The sequence below is a fragment of the Prosopis cineraria genome, unplaced genomic scaffold (assembly GCF_029017545.1).
Source record: "Prosopis cineraria cultivar Desert tree isolate PC_DT_omini unplaced genomic scaffold, ASM2901754v1 PC14, whole genome shotgun sequence".
Classification (NCBI taxonomy): Eukaryota; Viridiplantae; Streptophyta; class Magnoliopsida; order Fabales; family Fabaceae; genus Prosopis; species Prosopis cineraria.
The window spans coordinates 7645317-7666587 of record NW_026555345.1 but is presented as its reverse complement, the minus strand read 5'-3'; the positions used below and the strand labels follow the sequence as shown (position 1 = coordinate 7666587).

Here is a 21271-nt window from a genome sequence, read left to right as displayed (position 1 = left end):
TTCATCATGAACCTGATCTTCAATGGAATCTGAATCTCCCCTTAACCCAACTCTCATGTTCTTTCTTGTGTTCTTCATCCCCTTCATCTCTATCGATCTTCCCTTATCTCTTGGTACCGACGATGATGTTCGCTTCACAAACTGCACCAACTCTTTCAGCTGTGGATACTTCAAAAGCGTCTCATATCCCTTCTGGGGAGGCAACACAGCCTCTTATTGTGGCCTTCCAAGTTTCCATCTCATCTGCGAAGACGATAACCCAAAGATAACCATACAGTCCCTCAAATATCGGATTCATGATTTCCACTGGAGTTCACAGATCGTTACAGTGACGAGGGATGATTATTATGCAAACATCTGTCCACGTCATTACGCAAACAATAACTTTGATCCAACCACGTTCAAGTGCGTAGATGGGCTTGATAACGTGACCTTACTCTACGATTGCAATTCTACTGCTTCATTTCCAACCAATACTTCAAGAGAAAATTGCAGCAGATCGGGTCATGATACGTACACTGTCTACTACGGTTTCGGACAATTGTATGTAGGCGGTTGCAAGAGTGTTATCATGCCCATACAAGCAGCCCAAGCTAGAGCTCAAGCTCAAGCTCTTTTGCACGATCGAATATTTAGAGCTTTACATGAGGGTTTTGGGTTGAAATGGATAGTTGATAATGAGCAGTGCGACGCATGTTCTAACTCTGGCGGAGTCTGCGGCCATGATGGACAATTCACCTGTTTCTGTAAAGACGGACCACAAAATACTACCTGTTCCGAGGGCTCATATTCTCTAGGTATGTTATTACTTTCTAATGTTTCGTGCTCATTTTATATTGTTACATAAAAAAATCAGTCATTTGGTCTTATAGTTAAAATTCAATCGATTATTATCCTTACATACTCTGTCAGAAAATAAAAAATTACAAAAACTAAAATTATTTTGTAAACCATAGGAACCAATATTTTAAATTATTAAAATATAGATAAGGATTGTGTTGTAATGAGTTATTGTTTAAGAACTAAATTTTAATGGAGAAATTACAAGTAGGTCCCGATTAAGGGACTTATTTACAAGTGTGTTCCACAAATTTGTAAAAAAATATTCTCAAGTCTCATAGAATTTAGTTGTGATTAATTTTTCTTGTAAAATGAAATAAATTCCATTAGACTCATACCCTTTTGATTGAAGTTCATTGGCATTACTAACTATCTACGGCCGGTGGCTGATAATCATTGGTCAATCACCGGTCAATGTTGACTGGTCAAAACATATTATTTTTTTAAAAAATATTTCTATTGAAATATTAATATATACTTTAATATTTAAAAGTCAAATATTACAAATTTACAAATAAATTTTCAAGATTTTATAAATCAAATTTATTACATTTACAAGTCAATTTCTTACCATATTAATAATTTAATATTTACAAGTTAACCTTCGCAGACTTAATTTAAAATATTTGACTTTGCAAATTTAGGATGTTTACCTTGTAAGGATTAAATTATTAATATAGTAAGAAATTGACTCGTGGATATAAGAAAGTTGAGTTTAAAATTTAAAAATTTAATTGTAAATCTTTGATAGTATTGTAAATATTAAAATATAAATATTTTAATAAAAAATTAAAAAAAACTGATTGATCAATGTTGATGGAGGATCGGTCAATAGTTGCTAGCCAACGGTCGGTAATGTTGACTAGTGATCGATCCATGCTTGTTGGTGGTTGGTTAACGGCTTAACGCTAGTCAACACAGTCAACGGGGTGAGTTCAAGGTCATTTGAGTTTCTTTATTAAAAAAAAATTAATTACGACCAGATACCATATATAGGACTTTGGAGTATTTTCACAAGTTCATGGACTTTTTTGTAAATAATTTTTTTATATGGAACTTATTATATGTAATTTTTCTAATTTTAATTGAGTCAGAATTTTAAAAATCAAGTGATTGATTTTCTCTTTATTTTATTAACACGCTGATCATTATGTCAGTACTAATTAGTGTTTGGTTGAGAGTTGGATATAAAAAAAGGGGATAATTTGGTGTAGAAAATGGAGGGGAACATTTTAATAAATCTTTCCTTCATCCTTAGAAGGCTGTTGGGGTTAATTGGTTGAGAAAATTAAATTAACTTATCTTAAGATCTTGAGTTCATATTTTAGAATATGCAGTCTTGTTAGATAAATATGTCAAAGGCATCCCGAGGCACTTGCAAGGTTGTTGTTGGTGATAACAGCCCTACATAGCAAGAGTTCATATTAGTTTAGATGAGAAATGGTAATAGCTCTAAGTTTTTCAGAATACGTGATGGAATAAAATTAAAAAAAATTCATTATTTGAATAATGTAAAAATTTTTAAAAGAAGAAGAGAGATGAGTTACCATTGAGATTTGAAGTGAGAACAAAAAAATAGCAATGATGAACTTAATTATCTTCATTTTTCAATCAAGCAAGAGACAATATTGAGAGATGAGAGAAGATGGAACGTGACAAAGATACCATTAGTGAAAACACAAAGATAGCGTAATGATTGTAGTGGTTGAACTTTGTATAATTATAAAGAAAAGTTAAAATTATAAATGAATTATAATAAAAAAAATGAATTTGGATTTTGATTTGAATTTTTATGCATCTAAAGAGGAAATGTGGCTCAAATTCAAATCAGATCTGAATCTCCATTCATCCAAATATTTAATAAAATTTGCATGTATTTTCGCTATCAGTTTTATCATTGTATTTAACTAGTAAATTTTGCCTATAATTTTTTGTTGTTTGACATTGTTTGTATCTAATGACTTTTCAAATGCTGCACTTTCAAATAACAATGGGGACATGAAATCCCACAGCTATGGGATTGGTGGATTCAAATGCCTTCACACCTATCCAACCTGCAAGCACGCACCTATTTTAGACATAAATCTCCATTATTATAGATTACAAGAGGTTATACATGAATATGTAAATATGTGAATGAAATTTCATTTTTGTGTTAGTGTTATTTCGAGGCTTGCCATATGCATTATTGAGATATTTTCATCTTAATTATTTTTTAATAAGTAGCATTAATTAAGTTCAAAATCTTAACTGAAGCTTGGCTTAAATTTCCTGGTGAAAATTTGATCTCTGATATTAGGTAGTATGGTTTATTCTAAATTAAAGTCCTAATTGCAGAATCAACTGAGAAGCTGGGACCAAGAATTCAGGCCGCTATAGGTAATGAGTCTGGTAATATTTTCATTGTACCTCTGCATTTCCACAAGGATTTCAAATTATTATTTTCAATAAATACAGGCATTTCAGCAGGAGTTGGTGGAACTGCTCTAATCTCTGGTTTGATTGTTTACATTTGCAAGAAGTGTTTAACAACTAAGAGAAGGAAAATCTTTAAAGAGACAGGACCACATCACGATCACAATCTTCAATCCTTCATGAAAAACTGTGGCTCTTTAGCACCAAGGCAATATAGTTATTCAGAAGTGAAAAGAATGACAAAGTCATTTTCAGACAAATTAGGTGAGGGAGGATATGGTGTTGTATACAAAGCTCACCTACCTGATGGTCATCTTGTGGCAGTGAAAGTAGTAAAAGAATCTAAAGGAAGTGGAGAAGAATTCATAAATGAAGTTTTAAGCATTAGCAAAACCTCTCATGTCAACATAGTCACTCTGTTAATATTTTGTTATGAAAGGGGAAAAAGAGTACTAATCTATGAGTACATGTCAAATGGTTCCTTGGATAGCTTCATCTATAAAAGAGGATCTTCAAATGCCTTTTGTACTTTGGAGTGGAAATTATTGTTCCAAGTTGCTATTGGCATTGCTCGAGGGCTTGAGTATTTGCATCGGGGTTGTAATACAAGAATTTTGCACCTTGATATCAAACCTCAAAATATTCTTTTGAATGAAGAATTTTGTCCAAAAATATCTGATTTTGGGTTAGCCAAATTATGCCAAAAGAAAGAGAGCATTGTATCGATCCTAGGCATGAGAGGAACAATAGGGTTCATCGCACCAGAAGTATTCAGTAGAGCATTTGGTGGAGTTTCCCATAAAGCTGATGTTTATAGCTATGGCATGTTGGTCCTTGAAATAATTGGAGGAAGGAAGAATTATGATAGTGGAGGACAACTCTCTGAAGAAATATATTTTCCAGATTGGATTTATCAGGACCTTGAAGAAGGGAATCATCCAGATAGTTCTTTGACAATTTACAGAGGAAGAAAATGGATTGGTAAGGAAGATGACTTTGGTGAGTCTATGGTGCATTCAATTAAATCCATTAGATAGACCAATGATGAATAAAGTTGTAGAAATGTTAGAAGGACCCCTTGAATCACTATTCATTCCTCCAAAGCCATCTTTGGAATCTCCTACAATATCACCATTACAATTCTCAGATGTTTCATCTGATCATGAAATCATTCAGACTCAATAAGCACGTAACTGCCACAATCTACTTGCTGTTGAGGACAATTCAACTTGTGCCGTTGGTAGATACTTGGAAAATTTCCCTATTTATCTTCCTTTCCTTTTTGTTCATATACATGAAGTCAAGTACTTAAACATTGCAAAATTTAGAGGTTGTATATTATGATGTTTTGGTTCATAAGGCACCATGCCTTCTGTGTTGTGTAGTATGGATTGAAATCAAACTCCTTTTTCAAAAGTAACCATTAACCAAAGAGTTGCAAGTTGCAAATCCCTTTTTTGGCACTTAATTGATATATCTATTTGCTGATGCTGAGAAAATTGAAAATTCAATTTCTAACTCCATTAGAAATGCAAAATTTTTAACTATTGCTTCCTTTCCTGTTTATAAGTGCAAGAAGCATTTGATAATCAGGAAAATCTTAAGAAGAGCAAAGCATATCATGATGAAAACATGAATATCTTCAAAGAGAGAATAGCTTATCATGACACTTTTAACATGATCGATGAGCATAAAAAGGTTTCAAAATTAAATCCTCAATGTTATGACTAGGATTTGCACCTATGGCTACCGGATCGATCCAGTTGCTCTTTAATTTGAATAATTCCTTTTAAAGTCAACTAGCTAGGACTTGAACAAGTGAGGCTTCTATTTAACCTAGCCCAGCACTAGGCTGGGGCCCGGCCATAAAATAATTGTATATTTTATATTTTTCAATCATTTTTAAAACTCAATTATTTTATAATGTTATTTTACTTAACATATTTTATGAATTATATTTTTTTATGTTTATTATGGATACTTTTTGTGATTTCAACTTTTCTAATTTTTTTAAATATTTAAAATTGATTTATAATTTTATATCAGGTAAAAATAATGAATAATTATTAATTATCTACACCTTAAAAATATTACTTCAAATTTTAACGTTAGTTTTATTAAAAAAATTCATTTTCATTAATTATAATTATATTTTTAAATTAATAAAATTATTTGCATATTTTAATTTTTTTTTTCAAAAATAACTTTTGGGCATCGAGCCAAACCACGCCCAAACCTTCAAGTGGCTCAATGCCCGAATATGCATATTGGGCTAGACATTAGAATTGGGGTGGAGCTAGTCCAACCCAACCCATGTGTAGCTCTTAGAGATTGCCGCCGAAAAAATTAAAATTTTCAAACACAAACTACTACCAATGTTGGTAGATTTTTTAAAATTTTCAAATGCCCTATCAATTCCACAAAATGCTACCAAGTATGTGCCAAAATTTTCAAACTGGAGAACAAAATTTTAGGGTAAATTTCGTTGCAGTGTAGGAGTTTCATTTCGTTGAACCACTACAAAGATTGTACCATTTTGACTACAATGGTAGTAGTTTGGAGAACCGTCACTATACACCTCACTATGCTTTATACAGTAGCAATTTGCTAAACCGCTACTACTAACGTTAATAGCAGTTTGAGCTACTATTGTAATACCTCTAGAAACCATTAATAAGTACATTTTTTCTGTAGTGAAGTACAATTATCAAATGCGTCTTCTGATGAAATGACTCCGACAAATTCAATAATCAATGACTGATATAATCTACTTGTTGCTGAGGACAGTTCAACTTTTAATTGTTTTGATAAATTCTCAGATAATTGCCAAGTATTTCTTTCTTTCCTGTTTGCTCATATAAGTGAGAAGTATTATCTAAATGATTTCCAACAGCTTTATTATTCTTTTTCATGTAACTTTTGCAGCTCACTAGTTAATACATACGCATATACATATTCCTTTATGATGATCATCTCATTGGCCAGAGGAGTGTCGAAGACACCCAGCAGAGTGCCTATTAGCACGTAGATAAATAAGATGCAAGACAAGGCATATTTACTGGCCTTTTTCCCTTCCACGTGGTTTGATTCTGTTTTTTGAGAATGAAAATACGTAAACAAAGCAGTCAGTGAATTAGTCTCCTCTTTACGTTACAAAGCAAAGTTTTCGTTGTATTTGCTTGCCTCATCCCTCTTGTTTGTAAAATTTCTGAAACTCATGTGTGACCCAAACATAAAGGCTAGAGTTGATGTTACAAAAATGAATACTAGCGGTTGTTGAATACTAGATTGGATTTATAAGTATCTCGAACGTGGTCATCATCCAGTTATTCCTTCAAACCCCTCTCTTGAATCTCCTACAAAATTGCAAGTATGATTCTCAAACGTATTTTCAAATGAAATGACTCGAACAAATTCAATAAGCACATGATTCATATAATCTACCTGCTTCCGCGGAGCTTTCAACTCTGAATTGTATTGATAAATTCATTATATCGATAGTTGTGAAGTATTTCTTCCTCTCCTGTTTGTTCATAAATGTGAGAAGTACTATCTAAATGATTTCCAATTCTATTTTTCCTTTTCATAAATTTTGCAGCTAACTTGTTAATGTATAGGGAGAATCACAGTTAAATTTTAAAAGAGGGAATTAAATAGTTAGGTTTTAGTAAAATTTTTGAAAAATAAAATATAAATATTGATTTAAATGGTTGTAAATTTAGAAGTTTCATTTGCAAATACATCATGTATTTTTTATTTTTAAAAACTATTTTACAATACAGTTTTAAAATCTTATAAAAATAAAAAAATCTATTTGATTGCGTTAATTTAAAAATAATTTTAGAATTAAAAATAGTAAAATGATAAATTGGTCCTAAACTATAAGCTCTAAATAATTTTAGAATTAAAAATGGGTTAAATGGCTCCAAAATGTCGCCCTTTAATAGTTTAAACCGGTGCAACATTATCCTTACTATTAACAAATTTTAATTTTAAACTGTTGATCAAAAACTACAAACAATGATTAGAAAATTGCAAAAAATGACAATTCCTGTAATTTGTACCATCTTTGTTTATAAAATTTTTTGAAAAATAAGATATAAGTGTCTTTTCAAACAATGCAAACAAGAATTCAAATTATAAAGTGATTGTTGTATTTAGAATTCAAGCATCTGTTTAGTTTTTGTTTTTAGAAACAGTTTTGTTGTATGTTAAAACAAAAAGAAAATTAAAAACTTGTTTAATTCTATAATCAAGTCAATTATTTTTTGGTAGCCCCCTTCCAGGCTTTATTTTCCTCCCACGCGGTTTAAATCAAAAGAAGAGATAACAAAGCTATTGGTGCGTCAGTCTCCTATTTAATATTCAACAAAATATTGTTGGCAAAGTTTCGTTCTGCTTTTGAATATTCTTCTTCAAAATTCCCTGTGATTCCAATTGACCAATCGCATGACTTGGATAGCATTAGTTCTCTTTTTGTTGGGCATATCTATTACGGCCTCATTTATCCTTCTGAATGGCCAATTCCTTCTTGGAATAAATAGCTAGTGTGCTCTCTTTAAAATTGTCCAATTTCCAACATTATTTTGAATATTCTTCTTTATCTTACTCTTCAAGAGGATAAATTAAGGGTGTTCAGTCTGGACCCGTTCCGATTGGCCCGACATCATCCCGATCATATCGGGACGGGTCTTATCTCGGCTTGAAAATAATCAGGACAGGACTTTATGGGACGGGATAGGAAAGGGGTTCGGGACAGGACGGAACACGGGATTACCATCGAGATGTCCCGTCCCATCCCGAATATTATATATATTATTTTTTATTTTAAATATATTAATTATATTAATATAATTTATACTTATATTAATTATATCAATTATAATTTTAATACTTGCAATTCTTATTTAAAACTAAAGTTTATTTATATTGATAATTTTAATGGCATGGAGTAAATATGGCGATATCTTTCTTTATAACATATTAATTATATTAATATAATTTATTCTTATATCTATCTATTTAATAACTTTTATTTACAATGTATTTTTTACTTATTTTTAGAAGAGTAATTAGCCTAGTACATCTTCACTAAAGTAAAAGAACAATGATTTGATGTTATGTTTGACTTGCCTGTTGTTACTAATCTTATAGCATAAAGATTATTTGTATTTATTATTATAATGTGTAGTTGTGATTAATATAATTCAATAATTAATTTTAAATTATTGTTATTTATGTACTTGTGTTGTTTTGATTTTAAACTTAATAAATTATATGATTTAAAATTTTAATTAACGTTATTATCCAGATCTTTTTTCGATATTATTCCATTTATCGGGACTGCAGGACGTCCCGATTTTGTCCCGATCTCATCCCGACTCTTAACAAGACGGGATGACTTTCGGGACGGGACGAGACACGGGACCAAAATTCAGTCCCGATCTTTTTTTGGGGACGGGACCGGGCCCGTGAACACCTCTAGGATAAACTACAATGGACAGGGTCATTTGATGCTGAATACTCGGTTAAGCAGGGTTTTATGTTATTGTCATATTTTTGTTGTTTTAAATCAGTAAGATATCACAAAATATTATTTAAAAGATATTTTAATATTGACTTTTAGATTTCAAGACACACACATTTTTTTAAAAAAATTGAGTCCTAAATATCATTTAAACATATAAAAAAATATATTTTATATGTTTATAAAATAAAATAATTAATTTTCAAGTAAAAATTAATTAAAAATAATTTTAAAAATAAAATTCAAATATTTGAGCTGTTTGTAGTCCAAAGAAATTTGGGACAAGGTTGACCGTTCAAGCTTTTTAAGAAACTGGGATTGTTTACATTCTGTCCTATTCAGGTCAAGTTTAAGTCCAGCGCACCCGATTCCTGTATCTACTTTTCACAAGAACATTCTTTTCCATTAACCTCTTTCCAACTAGCTTCGGTGTAATAATGTTTTAGTGAAGGATATCCAATCTCTCTTAAGGTTTCCGTGTATCAATTCTAAAAGCTTTTCTAGGTTTTTAATGATGATTACTTTTTGTCCCCTCAATTTTCAGCTTTTCTCGCTGGTATAACCTTAGCATTATATTTTTGTAATGTTTTGATGCGGTACCTTGACTTATATACTTGACTAATTAATATATATATATAATGCAAGCAAAGGATTCATCCACTCATAGTGATCGATACTTGACTTCATTTGGGTCTTTTAAATTTGAATTTCCCAGACATTATTGAGCTTGGAATTTTTAAAAACCCATCATTTTCAATTTGATAATCATTGACTCAGTAAGGCAGTATTTTTTTTAATACAAGGTTATGGTAAAAACCCTACAAGGAGACCAAGATCAGATCATATCTAAAGCCATAAGGCTTTTACAATCATGGAGGGACTGCCAAATAACCTAATATGAAAATTCTCTCTCGAAGCAGCATTTCTATTTACTTTTCTATAAATATAATCAAAAGTGATTTTTTATTTCCTCATTGTGAGATTTTTGATATTCCTAATAATTGCTGAGAGGAGGTGGCTATCAAAAGAGTTGCATTCAATGAGTGATAGAGCCTTCATGAAATATGAATAAGCATTAACTTTGAAAATCTTAACATTTTAACAAAGGTTAAGTCCTTCCAATATCTTTATAAACTCAACTGTTGTGCTAGGTTGATTGTCAAGATTTTTTAGAAAAAAAAAAAACCTTAATCCAATTACCCTTATCATCTGTGATAAGGTCTCCACAAGTAGATACACTTCTAAGATTGATAAAACCATCATTGTTTAGTTTATCGCACTTAGAATTTGGCAAATTCTATCTAACTTCATGTCTGGTATCAATTTTGTTCAAAAGGTTGAGTTTGTATGAAGTTTCAAGTCATTGATAATTTGTTGAGTGTAGGAGAAGGGAATATCATTATCCAAGGTAATATTTTCAGAGTAGATTTTCTCGGATCTGGCTTTTCATATGTTCCAGTAGGTATAAGCAAAAAGTATTTGTCAAGGCAATCTTATTGTAAACAGGCTGCTTGCTTTGTTTTTAGCATTTTAAATTATCCAATCTTGTATAAAAAGATAAAAAAAGGTACCATACTTTGTAGGAGTGACTGATTTTTCTCAACCTTTTTTACCTTCCTTACAATCTCATAAGATATGAGTAAAAGAGTCGAGAAAGTAATTACAACCAAAAGGGCAAATACATTGTTGAGGAGTATTCCCATTATAGTGTGTGAAGTTGATTAGGAGATGATCCCAAATAGTTTTCGAGAGAAAGTATTTAATTTTTTCATAAGTGTGTCTTTTCCAAATCTTGGATCAGATATTTGAGTAGTTGTAAATCTAACGAATCTCCATAACTTTATAGGTGGATTTGACTAAGAAGTTACTATCAAAAGAGGATCTCCAAAAAAAATGTCATATTTACCATGTTAATTAGGAGGTTGCATGAGAGTAATACACTTTATTGCATCAAGGTGTAGGTAGTGTCTAAAAAAAATCAAAATTCCAACTAAGCTTGCAAAAAAAATCAAAGACTCTTGTATGAAGACTAACTAAGAGAGGTAGTGTTGATTCTCACACAATGTGTTGAATTTTCAAGGACTAAAACTTTTTATGCTAATTATTAATATGAAGTATTGCTCTTATTACCAAAAAAAAAAAGGAAAAATGATAATAAAATCCATCTGAAATATATAAATGACAATTTAGTCTCTCAAAATGTCATAATTTCCCTAAGTCGTTAGGGACTTTTCTGTCATTAATGAATTTATATAAATTACCAAATTTTTCTTGTTGAAAATAAACGATTCACAACTTTTTTTCTTATATTCATAACAATGCAACAGCAAATAAGGAATTTAGCATGCGAAGTTGTAATTTATTGTTGCATTGTTGCGAATATAAGAAGAAAAGTTGCGAATTATTTATTTTCAATAAGGACAATTAGCTAATTTATATAAATTGATTAATGACAGAAAGGTCCCTAGGGACTTCAAGAAAATTATGGCATTTCAAGGGACCAACTTGTCATTTTATATATTTCAAAGGAATTTTATTGTCATTTTTCCAACAAAAAAAAGTATTTGTTTTGTTATTGTTTTGGAGAGCTATTAGAGATAAGAGAGAGAAACTAGAGAAGGATTAAAAAATGTCATATCTATTATTGAAATAAAGATTACATTATATACACAAAGAAAATAGATAATATAATAATGACTAATAACTATATAATAATATCAAATAATATATCCTAATAATAATTAAGATATATACATAATAATAATAAAAGATATTTGGAGAATATTCTAGATAACATCTGCTCTCAAACTCAAGATGGCTTAACAGAAAGCAACCTGAGTTTGTCTATTAGAAATTGAAAATGGCTTGGATGAAAAGACTTTGTAAATAAGTCTGCCGGCTGATACTTAGTTTGAATTAGAATAAGTCAGATGGTGCCCCAAACAACATGTTGACGAGTAAAATGATAGTCAATCTCAATGTGTTTAGTCTACTCATGAAACACATCATTGTGAGCAATCTTAATTATAGCTTAACTATCACAATAAATATTTATGGAGGAGCTCTGAGATGCTCCCAATTCATCAAGTAACCAACGAAGCCAAAGTACCTCAGTAATAGTGGTTGCTAGTGCACAATATTTCGATTCAGCATTGGAGCAAAAGGCTAATGTCTGCTTCTTACTTCTTTAAGAGATAAGGGAATGATCAAGGAAGATATAGAAACCTGTCATAGACCATCAATCATCACGATCACAACCCCAATCAGCATTAGAGTAAACTCACAATGCAAGAGAGGAGCTAGTAAAGAAGTGAAGCTCATGATACAAAGTGCCTTTAATATACTATTGATTCAAAGAAATGCTGCCTTATCTACTCTTACCGATAAATTCACTTGGTATTTTGACTCTGCTTGCTACAATCATATGACATGTCAGAAAAATTTCTTCTCCTCTATAACACCTAACTCTACTGCCTATCCTATACACACTGCTAAAAGTTCTCAAATGCTTGTTAGTCATATTGGTACTATCTCCTTGCCTTGCCTTCCCTATCCATTCATGATATATATTTTCTTCCTGCCATTAACTTTAGCCTTCTTTCTGTTGGACAACTTGTTAATATGGGTTATGATATGTTATTTAATAAACATAGTTGAGTTGTGATGGATTTTCAGACAGGACAGGTTGTTGGGACTGGGCATAAAGTTGGTCACATATTTAAGCTCACCTTAATGCACCTACCTGAGATCACTATTCCTACATTGTGTGCTGCCTCCACATCCTCTTCTCATGATTCTTCTCTCGACCTATGGCATCATCGTCTTACTCACCCTTCTTTGAGAAAATTGTGTTCTTTAGTTCTTAATGGTATTGTAGATCATGTTCATAGCCATTCTTTACAATGCATTTCTTATCAGACTGCCAAACAACCTGCTTTGTGTTTTCATAAAAACGATTCTATTACTGCTTCTCCATTTGATTTGATTCATTCTGATGTTTAGGGTCCTACACCTACTCCCTTTATAGGAGGATCCTAATATTTTATGATTTTGTTGACAATTTTTTTCATTTTACCTGGATTTATATGATTAAATATTGATCTGAGTTACCTGAACTTTATATCAAATTTACTATTATGGTTCAAACTTAGTATTCTAAAGTTGTTATGATAATGCTTTGGAATATCATGACTCTAAATTGCTCACTTTTCTTGATTCTCAAGATACTCTTTCTCAATATTATTATCTTTATACTTCTCAACAAAATGGTTGTGCTGAGCGTAAACACCATCATATTCTTGATTCCATTAGAGTATTGCTCATTTTCTCTTCTTGTCCTAAACAGTTTTGGGGTAAAGGAGCCTTAATCTTTTTCTTTTGCATCAATTGACTCTCGTCTCCTGTTATCGATAACATTTCTCCTTTTGAGTGTCTCCATGGTTATCCTCCCGATTATAGTCTTTTAAAAGTTTTTGCTTGTGCCTATTTTGTTCTTCTTTCGTCTTATGAGACAAACAAACTTCAAACTCATTCTTGTGTTTATTGTTTTCTTATTCATGATTTTGAGCATAAGGGTTATCATTGTTAGGATCCTCTCTCTCACCGCATTCGTATTTCTCAACATTTTGTCTTTTAGGAAAATATCAAGTTTTCATCTCTAATCAATCTCTCATCATTTTCATCTTCTTCACCTCCTATTTTTATAGATATTTCTACTGATCTTTTTCCTAGTGACTCGAGTATAGATTCTTTTATTAAGCTTGTTTCTAAGACTGATGTTGTGCTTGTTCCAAATATGCCTATTGTCACACCTATTGCTCCTCCAACACAAGTCATGCCTATTGAGCCTATATCATCCATAGACTCTCAGCCCAATCGTGTAAGAAATCCTCCCTCTTACCTCAATGATTACTATTGTTTTTCTACCATTCTCTAGTTTTAAAAACCCAAATCCTTTAAGGAAGCCTCTCGTGATCCCCTTCAGCAGCAAGCTATAGATGATGAATTGCAGGCCCTAGAGAAAATGCATACTTGGGATCTTATTGATCTTCCTCGTGGTAAAAATTTAGTTGGGTATCGATAGGTCTATAAAAACATGACTCATTCTGATGGCTCTTTAAAATAATGTAAGGCTCGCTTGGTGGCTCAAGGATTCACTCAGGAGTGTGGCGGTGATTATGATGAAACTTTTGCACCTGTAGCTCGTATGACTTCTATTCGTAGCCTTTTAACCATTGTTGTTGTTAAGCACTGGCCTTTTCACCAAATGAATGTTAAAAATTCTTTTTTAAATGGAGATTTAGAAGAAGTGTATATGAAATCTTTACTGGGGTATCAACATCCAAAAGATAAGGTACTTATCGTGGGAAAAAATATTCTATGACTCTGGCACCATGACAGCTTTTAAATATAAGAGAGAGAACCTAGAGAAGAATTGAAAAATGTCATATATATTATTGAGATGGAAGTTATATTATATACACAAAGTAAATAGATAATATAATCATGACTAATAATTATATAACAATATCAAATAATATCTCTTAATAATAATTAAGATATATACACAATAATAATTAAAGATATTTAAAAAATATTTTAGATAATAGTTTTGAGGTGATAATATACGTGTAACTATCACATCAGTGGAGACAGAGTCGGCCTAAAAGTGACGAAGAAAGAAACAAGAAAAGAAGTCACGAAGAAAAGGGAGACGACGAACGGACGAGACGCCAAATACATAACTAGAGTGAGAACACATGTTAGGATATCCTTCTTTTATTCTCTTCGTGAATCATTTTTACTAATATCATTAATATTAATATAAAAAATAAAATTAATAAAAGTGTGCAAAATTTTAAATATGCTCTTATATATTATCTCCGTCCTAAATTATAGAGCATTTTTAAAGGAGTTGCTACAATTTAAAATATAAAATATTTTAAGTAGATTAAAGTTTTATTGAATGTACCAATTCCAATATTATTCTTCCTCTTTCTATAATTAATTTCAGTCTCTTTTCTTTTTAATATATTAAATGATGGTATTTTTAAAAGTTTATATTTTTATTTTAAAAAAATAAGGTTGTTAAGTGTATTTACTGAGGTTTATTGATATGTGAAATTTTATCTAAAAATGTCTTATAATTTGGGACAGAGGGAGTAATAAATTTAAAAAGTGATGTTATGTTATTTTTTTCTCTTGTAAAGGATAATTTTAAAAATATCTTTTGAATATTACTTGAAAAATCACATCATAGCTTATAAATAGAACTAAATATACTTTCTAAAATGTGTCTGATCAAAGGAAGTATGAGTTAACCTAAATAATCAGGCATAAAAAGAAGGTAGGGTTAAAAAAATCAACCTAAGTAAAAATAGGTTTTTTTTTCCCGAATTATATAACTCGTAAATTATGAGTTAACCCTTATGGTTAAAGTTGGTTTGTTTAACCCATATTTTTTAAAAAAATTTAAAAAAGAAAAGGGAAAAATTTATGAGTATAAATCATATTGGGCATGACTTATTTAGCTAGATTAATTTATATATTTCCCACATATATTATAGATTAATATTATGGTATATCTATAATGAAATATGAATAAATATCAAATTAAAACTCATCATTTTAGTATTTTTTTTCTTGAATTCATGGAAAAATAAATTAAAACAATGGATTGACGAGTGAACTAATTTAATCCATCAACTCTCAAAGGATGGATTAGGTTGGGATTTTTTCAACCCATATAAAAATGAATTAAACCTAACCCAAATTATATTTTCCTTCAACCTATATGGGCCAACCTATATAATTTGAATTGGCTTATATTCTCAACTCTATTCAAAACAAAACCATTCTTATTCATGGGGTTCAACTTTGATGCTCAACAACTTATGTGCATCATTTCATCAACTCAAAAGGTTATGGGTTATTCAATTTTAATTTTAATTTTATTAAAATAAAAATAAATATGTTCATCATTAATTTAAACAACACTGATTTAATTTGAGTGATCTAATTTAATATTAAAATTTTTTTATAACTTTTATAAATTGACTATTTGGATGTACTCTAGATAATCCAAATTTAATATTAAATATTTATAATTTTTACTTTGATAGATAAAAATATTAAAAATAAAGATAATTTGCTAATGGACACTTTTTTTAAAAAAATATTTTTTTAAATATTACAAGTTAAAAATTTTAAATTTGGACTGTTCAAAATAAATTTGGATACTTAATTTATAAAAAATTTTAAAATTTTTAATATTAAATAGATCATTAAGATTAAAAATATCCAAATTGATAAAGAATTGATTTATATATTTTTTTTCATAATTTTTATATTTTTATATTTTAATAAGTATAAAATTAAAAAACTTTAAATTTGAATCCAATCTCGTCACCTCTAATAAGCACCAGGTTGAACGCCCATTCATCCTTAATACATGTTGAAAGCGACACACTTGTTATTATGTATGCGCCTGTGGCCTTGTTAATTTCTTTCTTTCTTTCCTGAATATATATATATATATATATATATATATATATATATAGCCCCAATTACATGATGCTAAACATCAGTAGTGCAAAGTTGGAGTTGAAAGACGGATAAGCTCGGTCCTTATGAGCTCGGACTTTATCGGCCCAGCTCTTAAAAGCTTAAGCCATTAAGTCTGATTTTCTTAAAATGTCTCATTTTTTAGAGCCCGACCCTTATGTAAAGAGTTTAGGATCAGGTCCATAAGCCCTTATTATTATATTTTTATTTTTTTTAAAATTTTAAAAATTAAAATTTTTAATTATAATATTTCACATATTTTTTAAAAATAAAAATTATAATGTTTAAAAATTAAAAACAAATAATATAAATTATAATTTTAAAATATAAACATATATTCTAAAGTTTAAATTCAATTTAAAAATTAAAAATATTTTATTTTTTAAAGAAAAAATAAAAACAGACCTAAAAGGGTCGCCCGAGCTTGAACCCATTTTTCAGAGCCTATTAGGGCCGAGTTTGAAAGCCCGATTTTCTTAAAATAATAGTATTTTTTAAGCTCGAATTTTTATAAAAATAAACTTAAATGAGTAACCTCCTAAGTTTGATCCTTATTTCTGAGGACTGAAGTCCCATACATTCTTTAAATGCAAGGTCGAAGTCAAATCAAATAGGAAAGAAACAAAAATTCCTCACTTAGTTAGTGGGCCTGAACTTTTTTTTTAAAAAAAATATGAATAGGTTCATTCAACAGAATGAAACCAAAGTAAGCAGGGCATACAATGGGCTTGTTTTTCGGCCGAGTTCCATGTCTTCTCTATTAGAAGACTAGGCCCATGAAGGATTCGGCTCTAGTTCACAAGACATATCATGCCCCCCATTCTTTTTTTTTTAAACCAGCCTTCACGCCCTGTTGTTTTCTATAATTGAAAGTGCGTCCTTCACAGTTCACACGAATGTTTTGACACACGGACCGGTCTCAACGGTCAAATTGTCACCTGGTAAAGCAAGTGATCTGATTCAACTATTTAACCTGTTCATGCAGTTGGCTTGCTTTGAATCAGGCCTGTTTTGAAGACCTGAGAAAAAAAAAATCAGGGTGGGCTTTTGTAGGTGGAGCGAGTTTTTGAAGGGCAAAATTAGAATTTGAAAAGTTGAAAACCCTTCTTCATTTTTGAATTGAAAAAATTACAATTAAGAACTCCATAAAGAGATTAATTACAACTAAAAACTTTAAATTATTAAAATATTAATAACAGACTATAATTTTTACTTGTAATATTTTTTTTTGTTGATTAACTTGAGGAATTCTCAATTATTTTTTTATTGATTTTTCAAGTAAAAGTAAAAAATTTCAAGCAATTGGCTTGTAATTTATAACTGACTATCATAAATTCTCAACTGACCTTATAAATAATCAGAAGTATATTTAATAAATTTTTGGAATGATTTATAGCATAAAAATTATAAGTGAATGCTTGTAATTCATAATTAATTTTTGTGAATTCCCAATTAAAATTTTGAATAAAGGAGAATAACAAATAAAGATTCTGTAAGAAAATTGATATTAAACTAGGATTTTTCAACATTAATATTTTTAAATTTCAATACTCCTTCTACCATATTTCAATACTAAAGTTTTAAATTTAACGTTAATATTCTTACAAAGCCTTTACTTGTCATTCTCTCTATGAATGATTCAAAATATATTTACTTGATTTTTCAAATAGTTTCTTTTTGCATGAACAACAAGAAATCACTGACTTGTAAATTTTTAACTAACATTATAAATAATTTAAAGTATATTTAATAAAATTTTCAACTTTAATTATAGATAAGAACTACTCTTTCTATTTAAAAATGTAATGCATTTTTGATCAAATCTCATTCTTAATAAATTAGTTATTTATTTTTAAATTAATCTTATTTTTTCATATTTATCTCGATAAATATCTTAAAATAATTTATTTAATAAAAAATATTTTTATAAAAAAGATAATAATTATATCTCAAAAAATAAAAAATATTTTATATTTTTAAATATATAATCTTTTAAAAAATATTTTATATTTTTTAACCGGCCAATATAATGTATTGTTGAGGTTTCAATCACTCTAAGTTTGTAATTGTCATTAACGTTGCTATGGTTTCCGCTTGTCATTTCCCCTTCGGAATTTATGATGACTACCGCAAGCGCAGCTCTGAGTTCTCGTCTCCGCACTTCGCAGTCGCAGTTCTCTGTTCTCACTCTCATCAGGTCTTGACAACGGCGACACATCACTCAGCTTCAGCGGCTCAGACTCAGCTCTTGAGTCTCCTCTTCTGTCGGTCGGCGTTGATCGGTCGTCTTCTTCAACGTTGGCCAGAGCTCGTCTTCTTCACCCTTCACTCTCAACGAGCTCAATAGCGATCGGCGGTCACATTCTTCACTCTTCTCTGGCCTTCGTTTTCTTCACACTTCAGAACGGCAGCGTCGAGTCTTCAATTCTTCACCCTTCTCGTCTTCATCTTATCCCCCAGAACCTCCACTTCCATGTTACATTCTTTTTTTGATACATCCATGTTACATTCTTTGCTGTACTTTCTTCTTTTTCTCTGCTATTTGAAAATTATCAAATCCGATTGTGTGGCTAGTTGATTGATCTTGTGGTGTTGCTCGGAGTTTGGTGATGAATGCCTATCTCTCAGTACGTGCTCCAACTTCAACGATCTTCAGCGTGCCTCAACCTAACTCTCGCCAAGAAACTTCATGCTCAAATCTTGAAATCTGGCCTTCATTTACGCGAGCCTTTGCCCAACACTCTGCTCGACGCCTACGGCAAATGTGGTATTGTTCAAAATGCTCTTCTACTGTTCGAAGAAATGCCTCACAGAGATTGTGTCTCCTGGGCAACGCTTCTCACTGCCTGCAACCGGTCCAACCATCCACACAAAGCACTCTCCGTCTCTTGTTCAATTCTTAAGAATGATAAGTTACAACCTGACCATTTTGTGCTTGCTAGCCTCGTCAAGGCTTGTGCTAATGTGGGTGCTGTGAGGCAAGGTAAACAAGTCCATGCTCGCTTTTTGTTGTCGCCCTTCTGGGAAGACGATGTTGTGAAGTCATCATTGGTCGATATGTACGCCAAATGTGAGTTGCCTGATCATGCACGTTCCGTGTTTGATTCAATTTCTTCGTTAAATCTGGTTTCTTGGACTGCTATGATATCTGGGTATGCTCGCAATGGACGAAAATCAGATGCTATTGAACTGTTTTGTAGTGTACCTTACAAGAACTTGTTTACTTGGACAGCTTTGATTTCTGGGTTGATACAGAGCGGGAATGAAGTTGATGGTTTGCGCTTCTTCATTGAAATGAGAAAAGATGGGATTGATATCGTAGACCCATTGGTTCTTTCGAGCGTAGTTGGTGCTTGTGCCAATTTAGCTGTTATGGAGCTTGGAAAACAGATACATGGTCTGGTTATAACTCTTGGATATGAATCTTGCTTATTCATAAGCAATGCTCTTGTAGATATGTACGCCAAATGTAGTGACCTTTTAGCAGCGAAAGATATCTTCTATAAATTGTGCAAGAAGGACGTCATTTCTTGGACTTCAATTATTGTTGGCGCTGCTCAGCATGGTCAAGCTGAGGAGGCATTGGCTTTGTATGATGAAATGGTTTTGGCTGGGTTCAAGCCAAATGAAGTGACCTTCGTTGGATTGATCTATGCATGCGGTAATGTTGGTCTAGTTGACAAAGGTCGTTCTTTGTTCAGATCTATGGTTGAAGATTACAACATCACCCCGTCTTTGAAACACTATACTTGCTTGCTTGATCTTTATAGTCGATCTGGTTACCTCGAAGAAGCAGAAAATATAATCGAAACTATGCCATTCAAGCCTGATGAACCTACTTGGGCTGCATTACTTAGTGCTTGCAAGTCCCATGGTAAAACCCAGATGGCAATTAGGATTGCTGATCATTTGTCCAATACAAAACTAGAAGATCCCTCCACCTATATATTGCTGTCTAATATCTATGCGGGAGCTGGTATGTGGGAAGGTGTGTCGAAAGCAAGAGAGTCAATGGCAATGATGGAAGTCAAGAAGGAACCAGGTTACAGCTCCGTTGATTTGGGAAAGGAAAGCCATGTGTTTTATGCTGGAGAGACATGTCATCCACTGAAGGATGAGATTCTAGGTTTAATGAGAAAGATAGATGCAGAGATGAGGAGAAGAGGTTATGTTCCTGATACTAGTTCTGTCTTACACGACATGGATCAGCAAGAGAAAGAGAGACAGCTTTTCTGGCACAGTGAGAGGTTAGCTGTGGCCTATGGGCTTCTCAAGGCTGTTCCTGGTACAATTATACGCATAGTGAAAAATCTTCGTGTTTGTGGAGATTGCCATACTGTTTTGAAACTCATCAGCACTATTGCAAGCAGAGAGATTTATGTTCGAGATGCCAAGAGATATCACCACTTTAGGGATGGAAAATGTTCATGCAATGATTTTTGGTGACTTCGATGGTCTGATCGAAAAAATTAGTAATAGAGAATATGAAGATAATGTTACAACGAGATATTGTTAATCTGTAAATTAGGAAGTAAAAATTAAACATGAGAATTATAAATGATTTAATTAGTTTTATTCTGAATTTAATTATATGTTTGTTAGATTCGTATTATTTTTAATTAAATATCTTTTTAATTTTTTTAGTAATTTATCTTGTTCAAGAGTTATATTTTGATATCTTTTGAGTTTTTCAATCGACTTTTATTTGCTTGTCAACCGTATCTTGCTTCCCTTCTCCTTCCTCTGCATCTCTCAACGGCTTCCCCCCTTTCATGAATATGTCCCTTCTCTTTCTCACATTCCTCCCCCATTCTACAGTTTTAGATGTGTTAACCAAATTGTATCAATTCAATAATGTTTTAGAATGTGTTCTTTTCAAAACTTAAATTGCATCATATGGCATATCAAAGTTTAGCCATTCTAGCT

At 31.4% G+C, this 21271-nt stretch overlaps 1 protein-coding gene and 1 pseudogene across 2 annotated transcripts; both read left to right on the top strand.

Moving 5' to 3' along the window:
* Positions 1-55: 55 nt before the first annotated feature.
* LOC129292294 (LEAF RUST 10 DISEASE-RESISTANCE LOCUS RECEPTOR-LIKE PROTEIN KINASE-like 2.5) lies at positions 56-4448 on the top strand (annotated as a pseudogene).
* A 14008-nt stretch (positions 4449-18456) lies between these two features.
* Positions 18457-20992, top strand: LOC129293250 (pentatricopeptide repeat-containing protein At4g14050, mitochondrial). 2 transcript variants are annotated; one of them, XM_054931110.1, is made up of 2 exons: positions 18457-19415; positions 19578-20992. In XM_054931110.1, exons 1-2 carry the CDS (start codon positions 18959-18961, stop codon positions 20789-20791), a joined length of 1671 nt encoding a protein of 556 aa, XP_054787085.1. In that variant the 5' UTR covers positions 18457-18958; the 3' UTR covers positions 20792-20992. The 2 variants fall into 2 exon arrangements, with proteins under 2 accessions (XP_054787085.1, XP_054787084.1); XM_054931109.1 differs by having other exon boundaries at positions 18457-20992.
* The last annotated feature ends 279 nt before the right edge of the window (positions 20993-21271 follow it).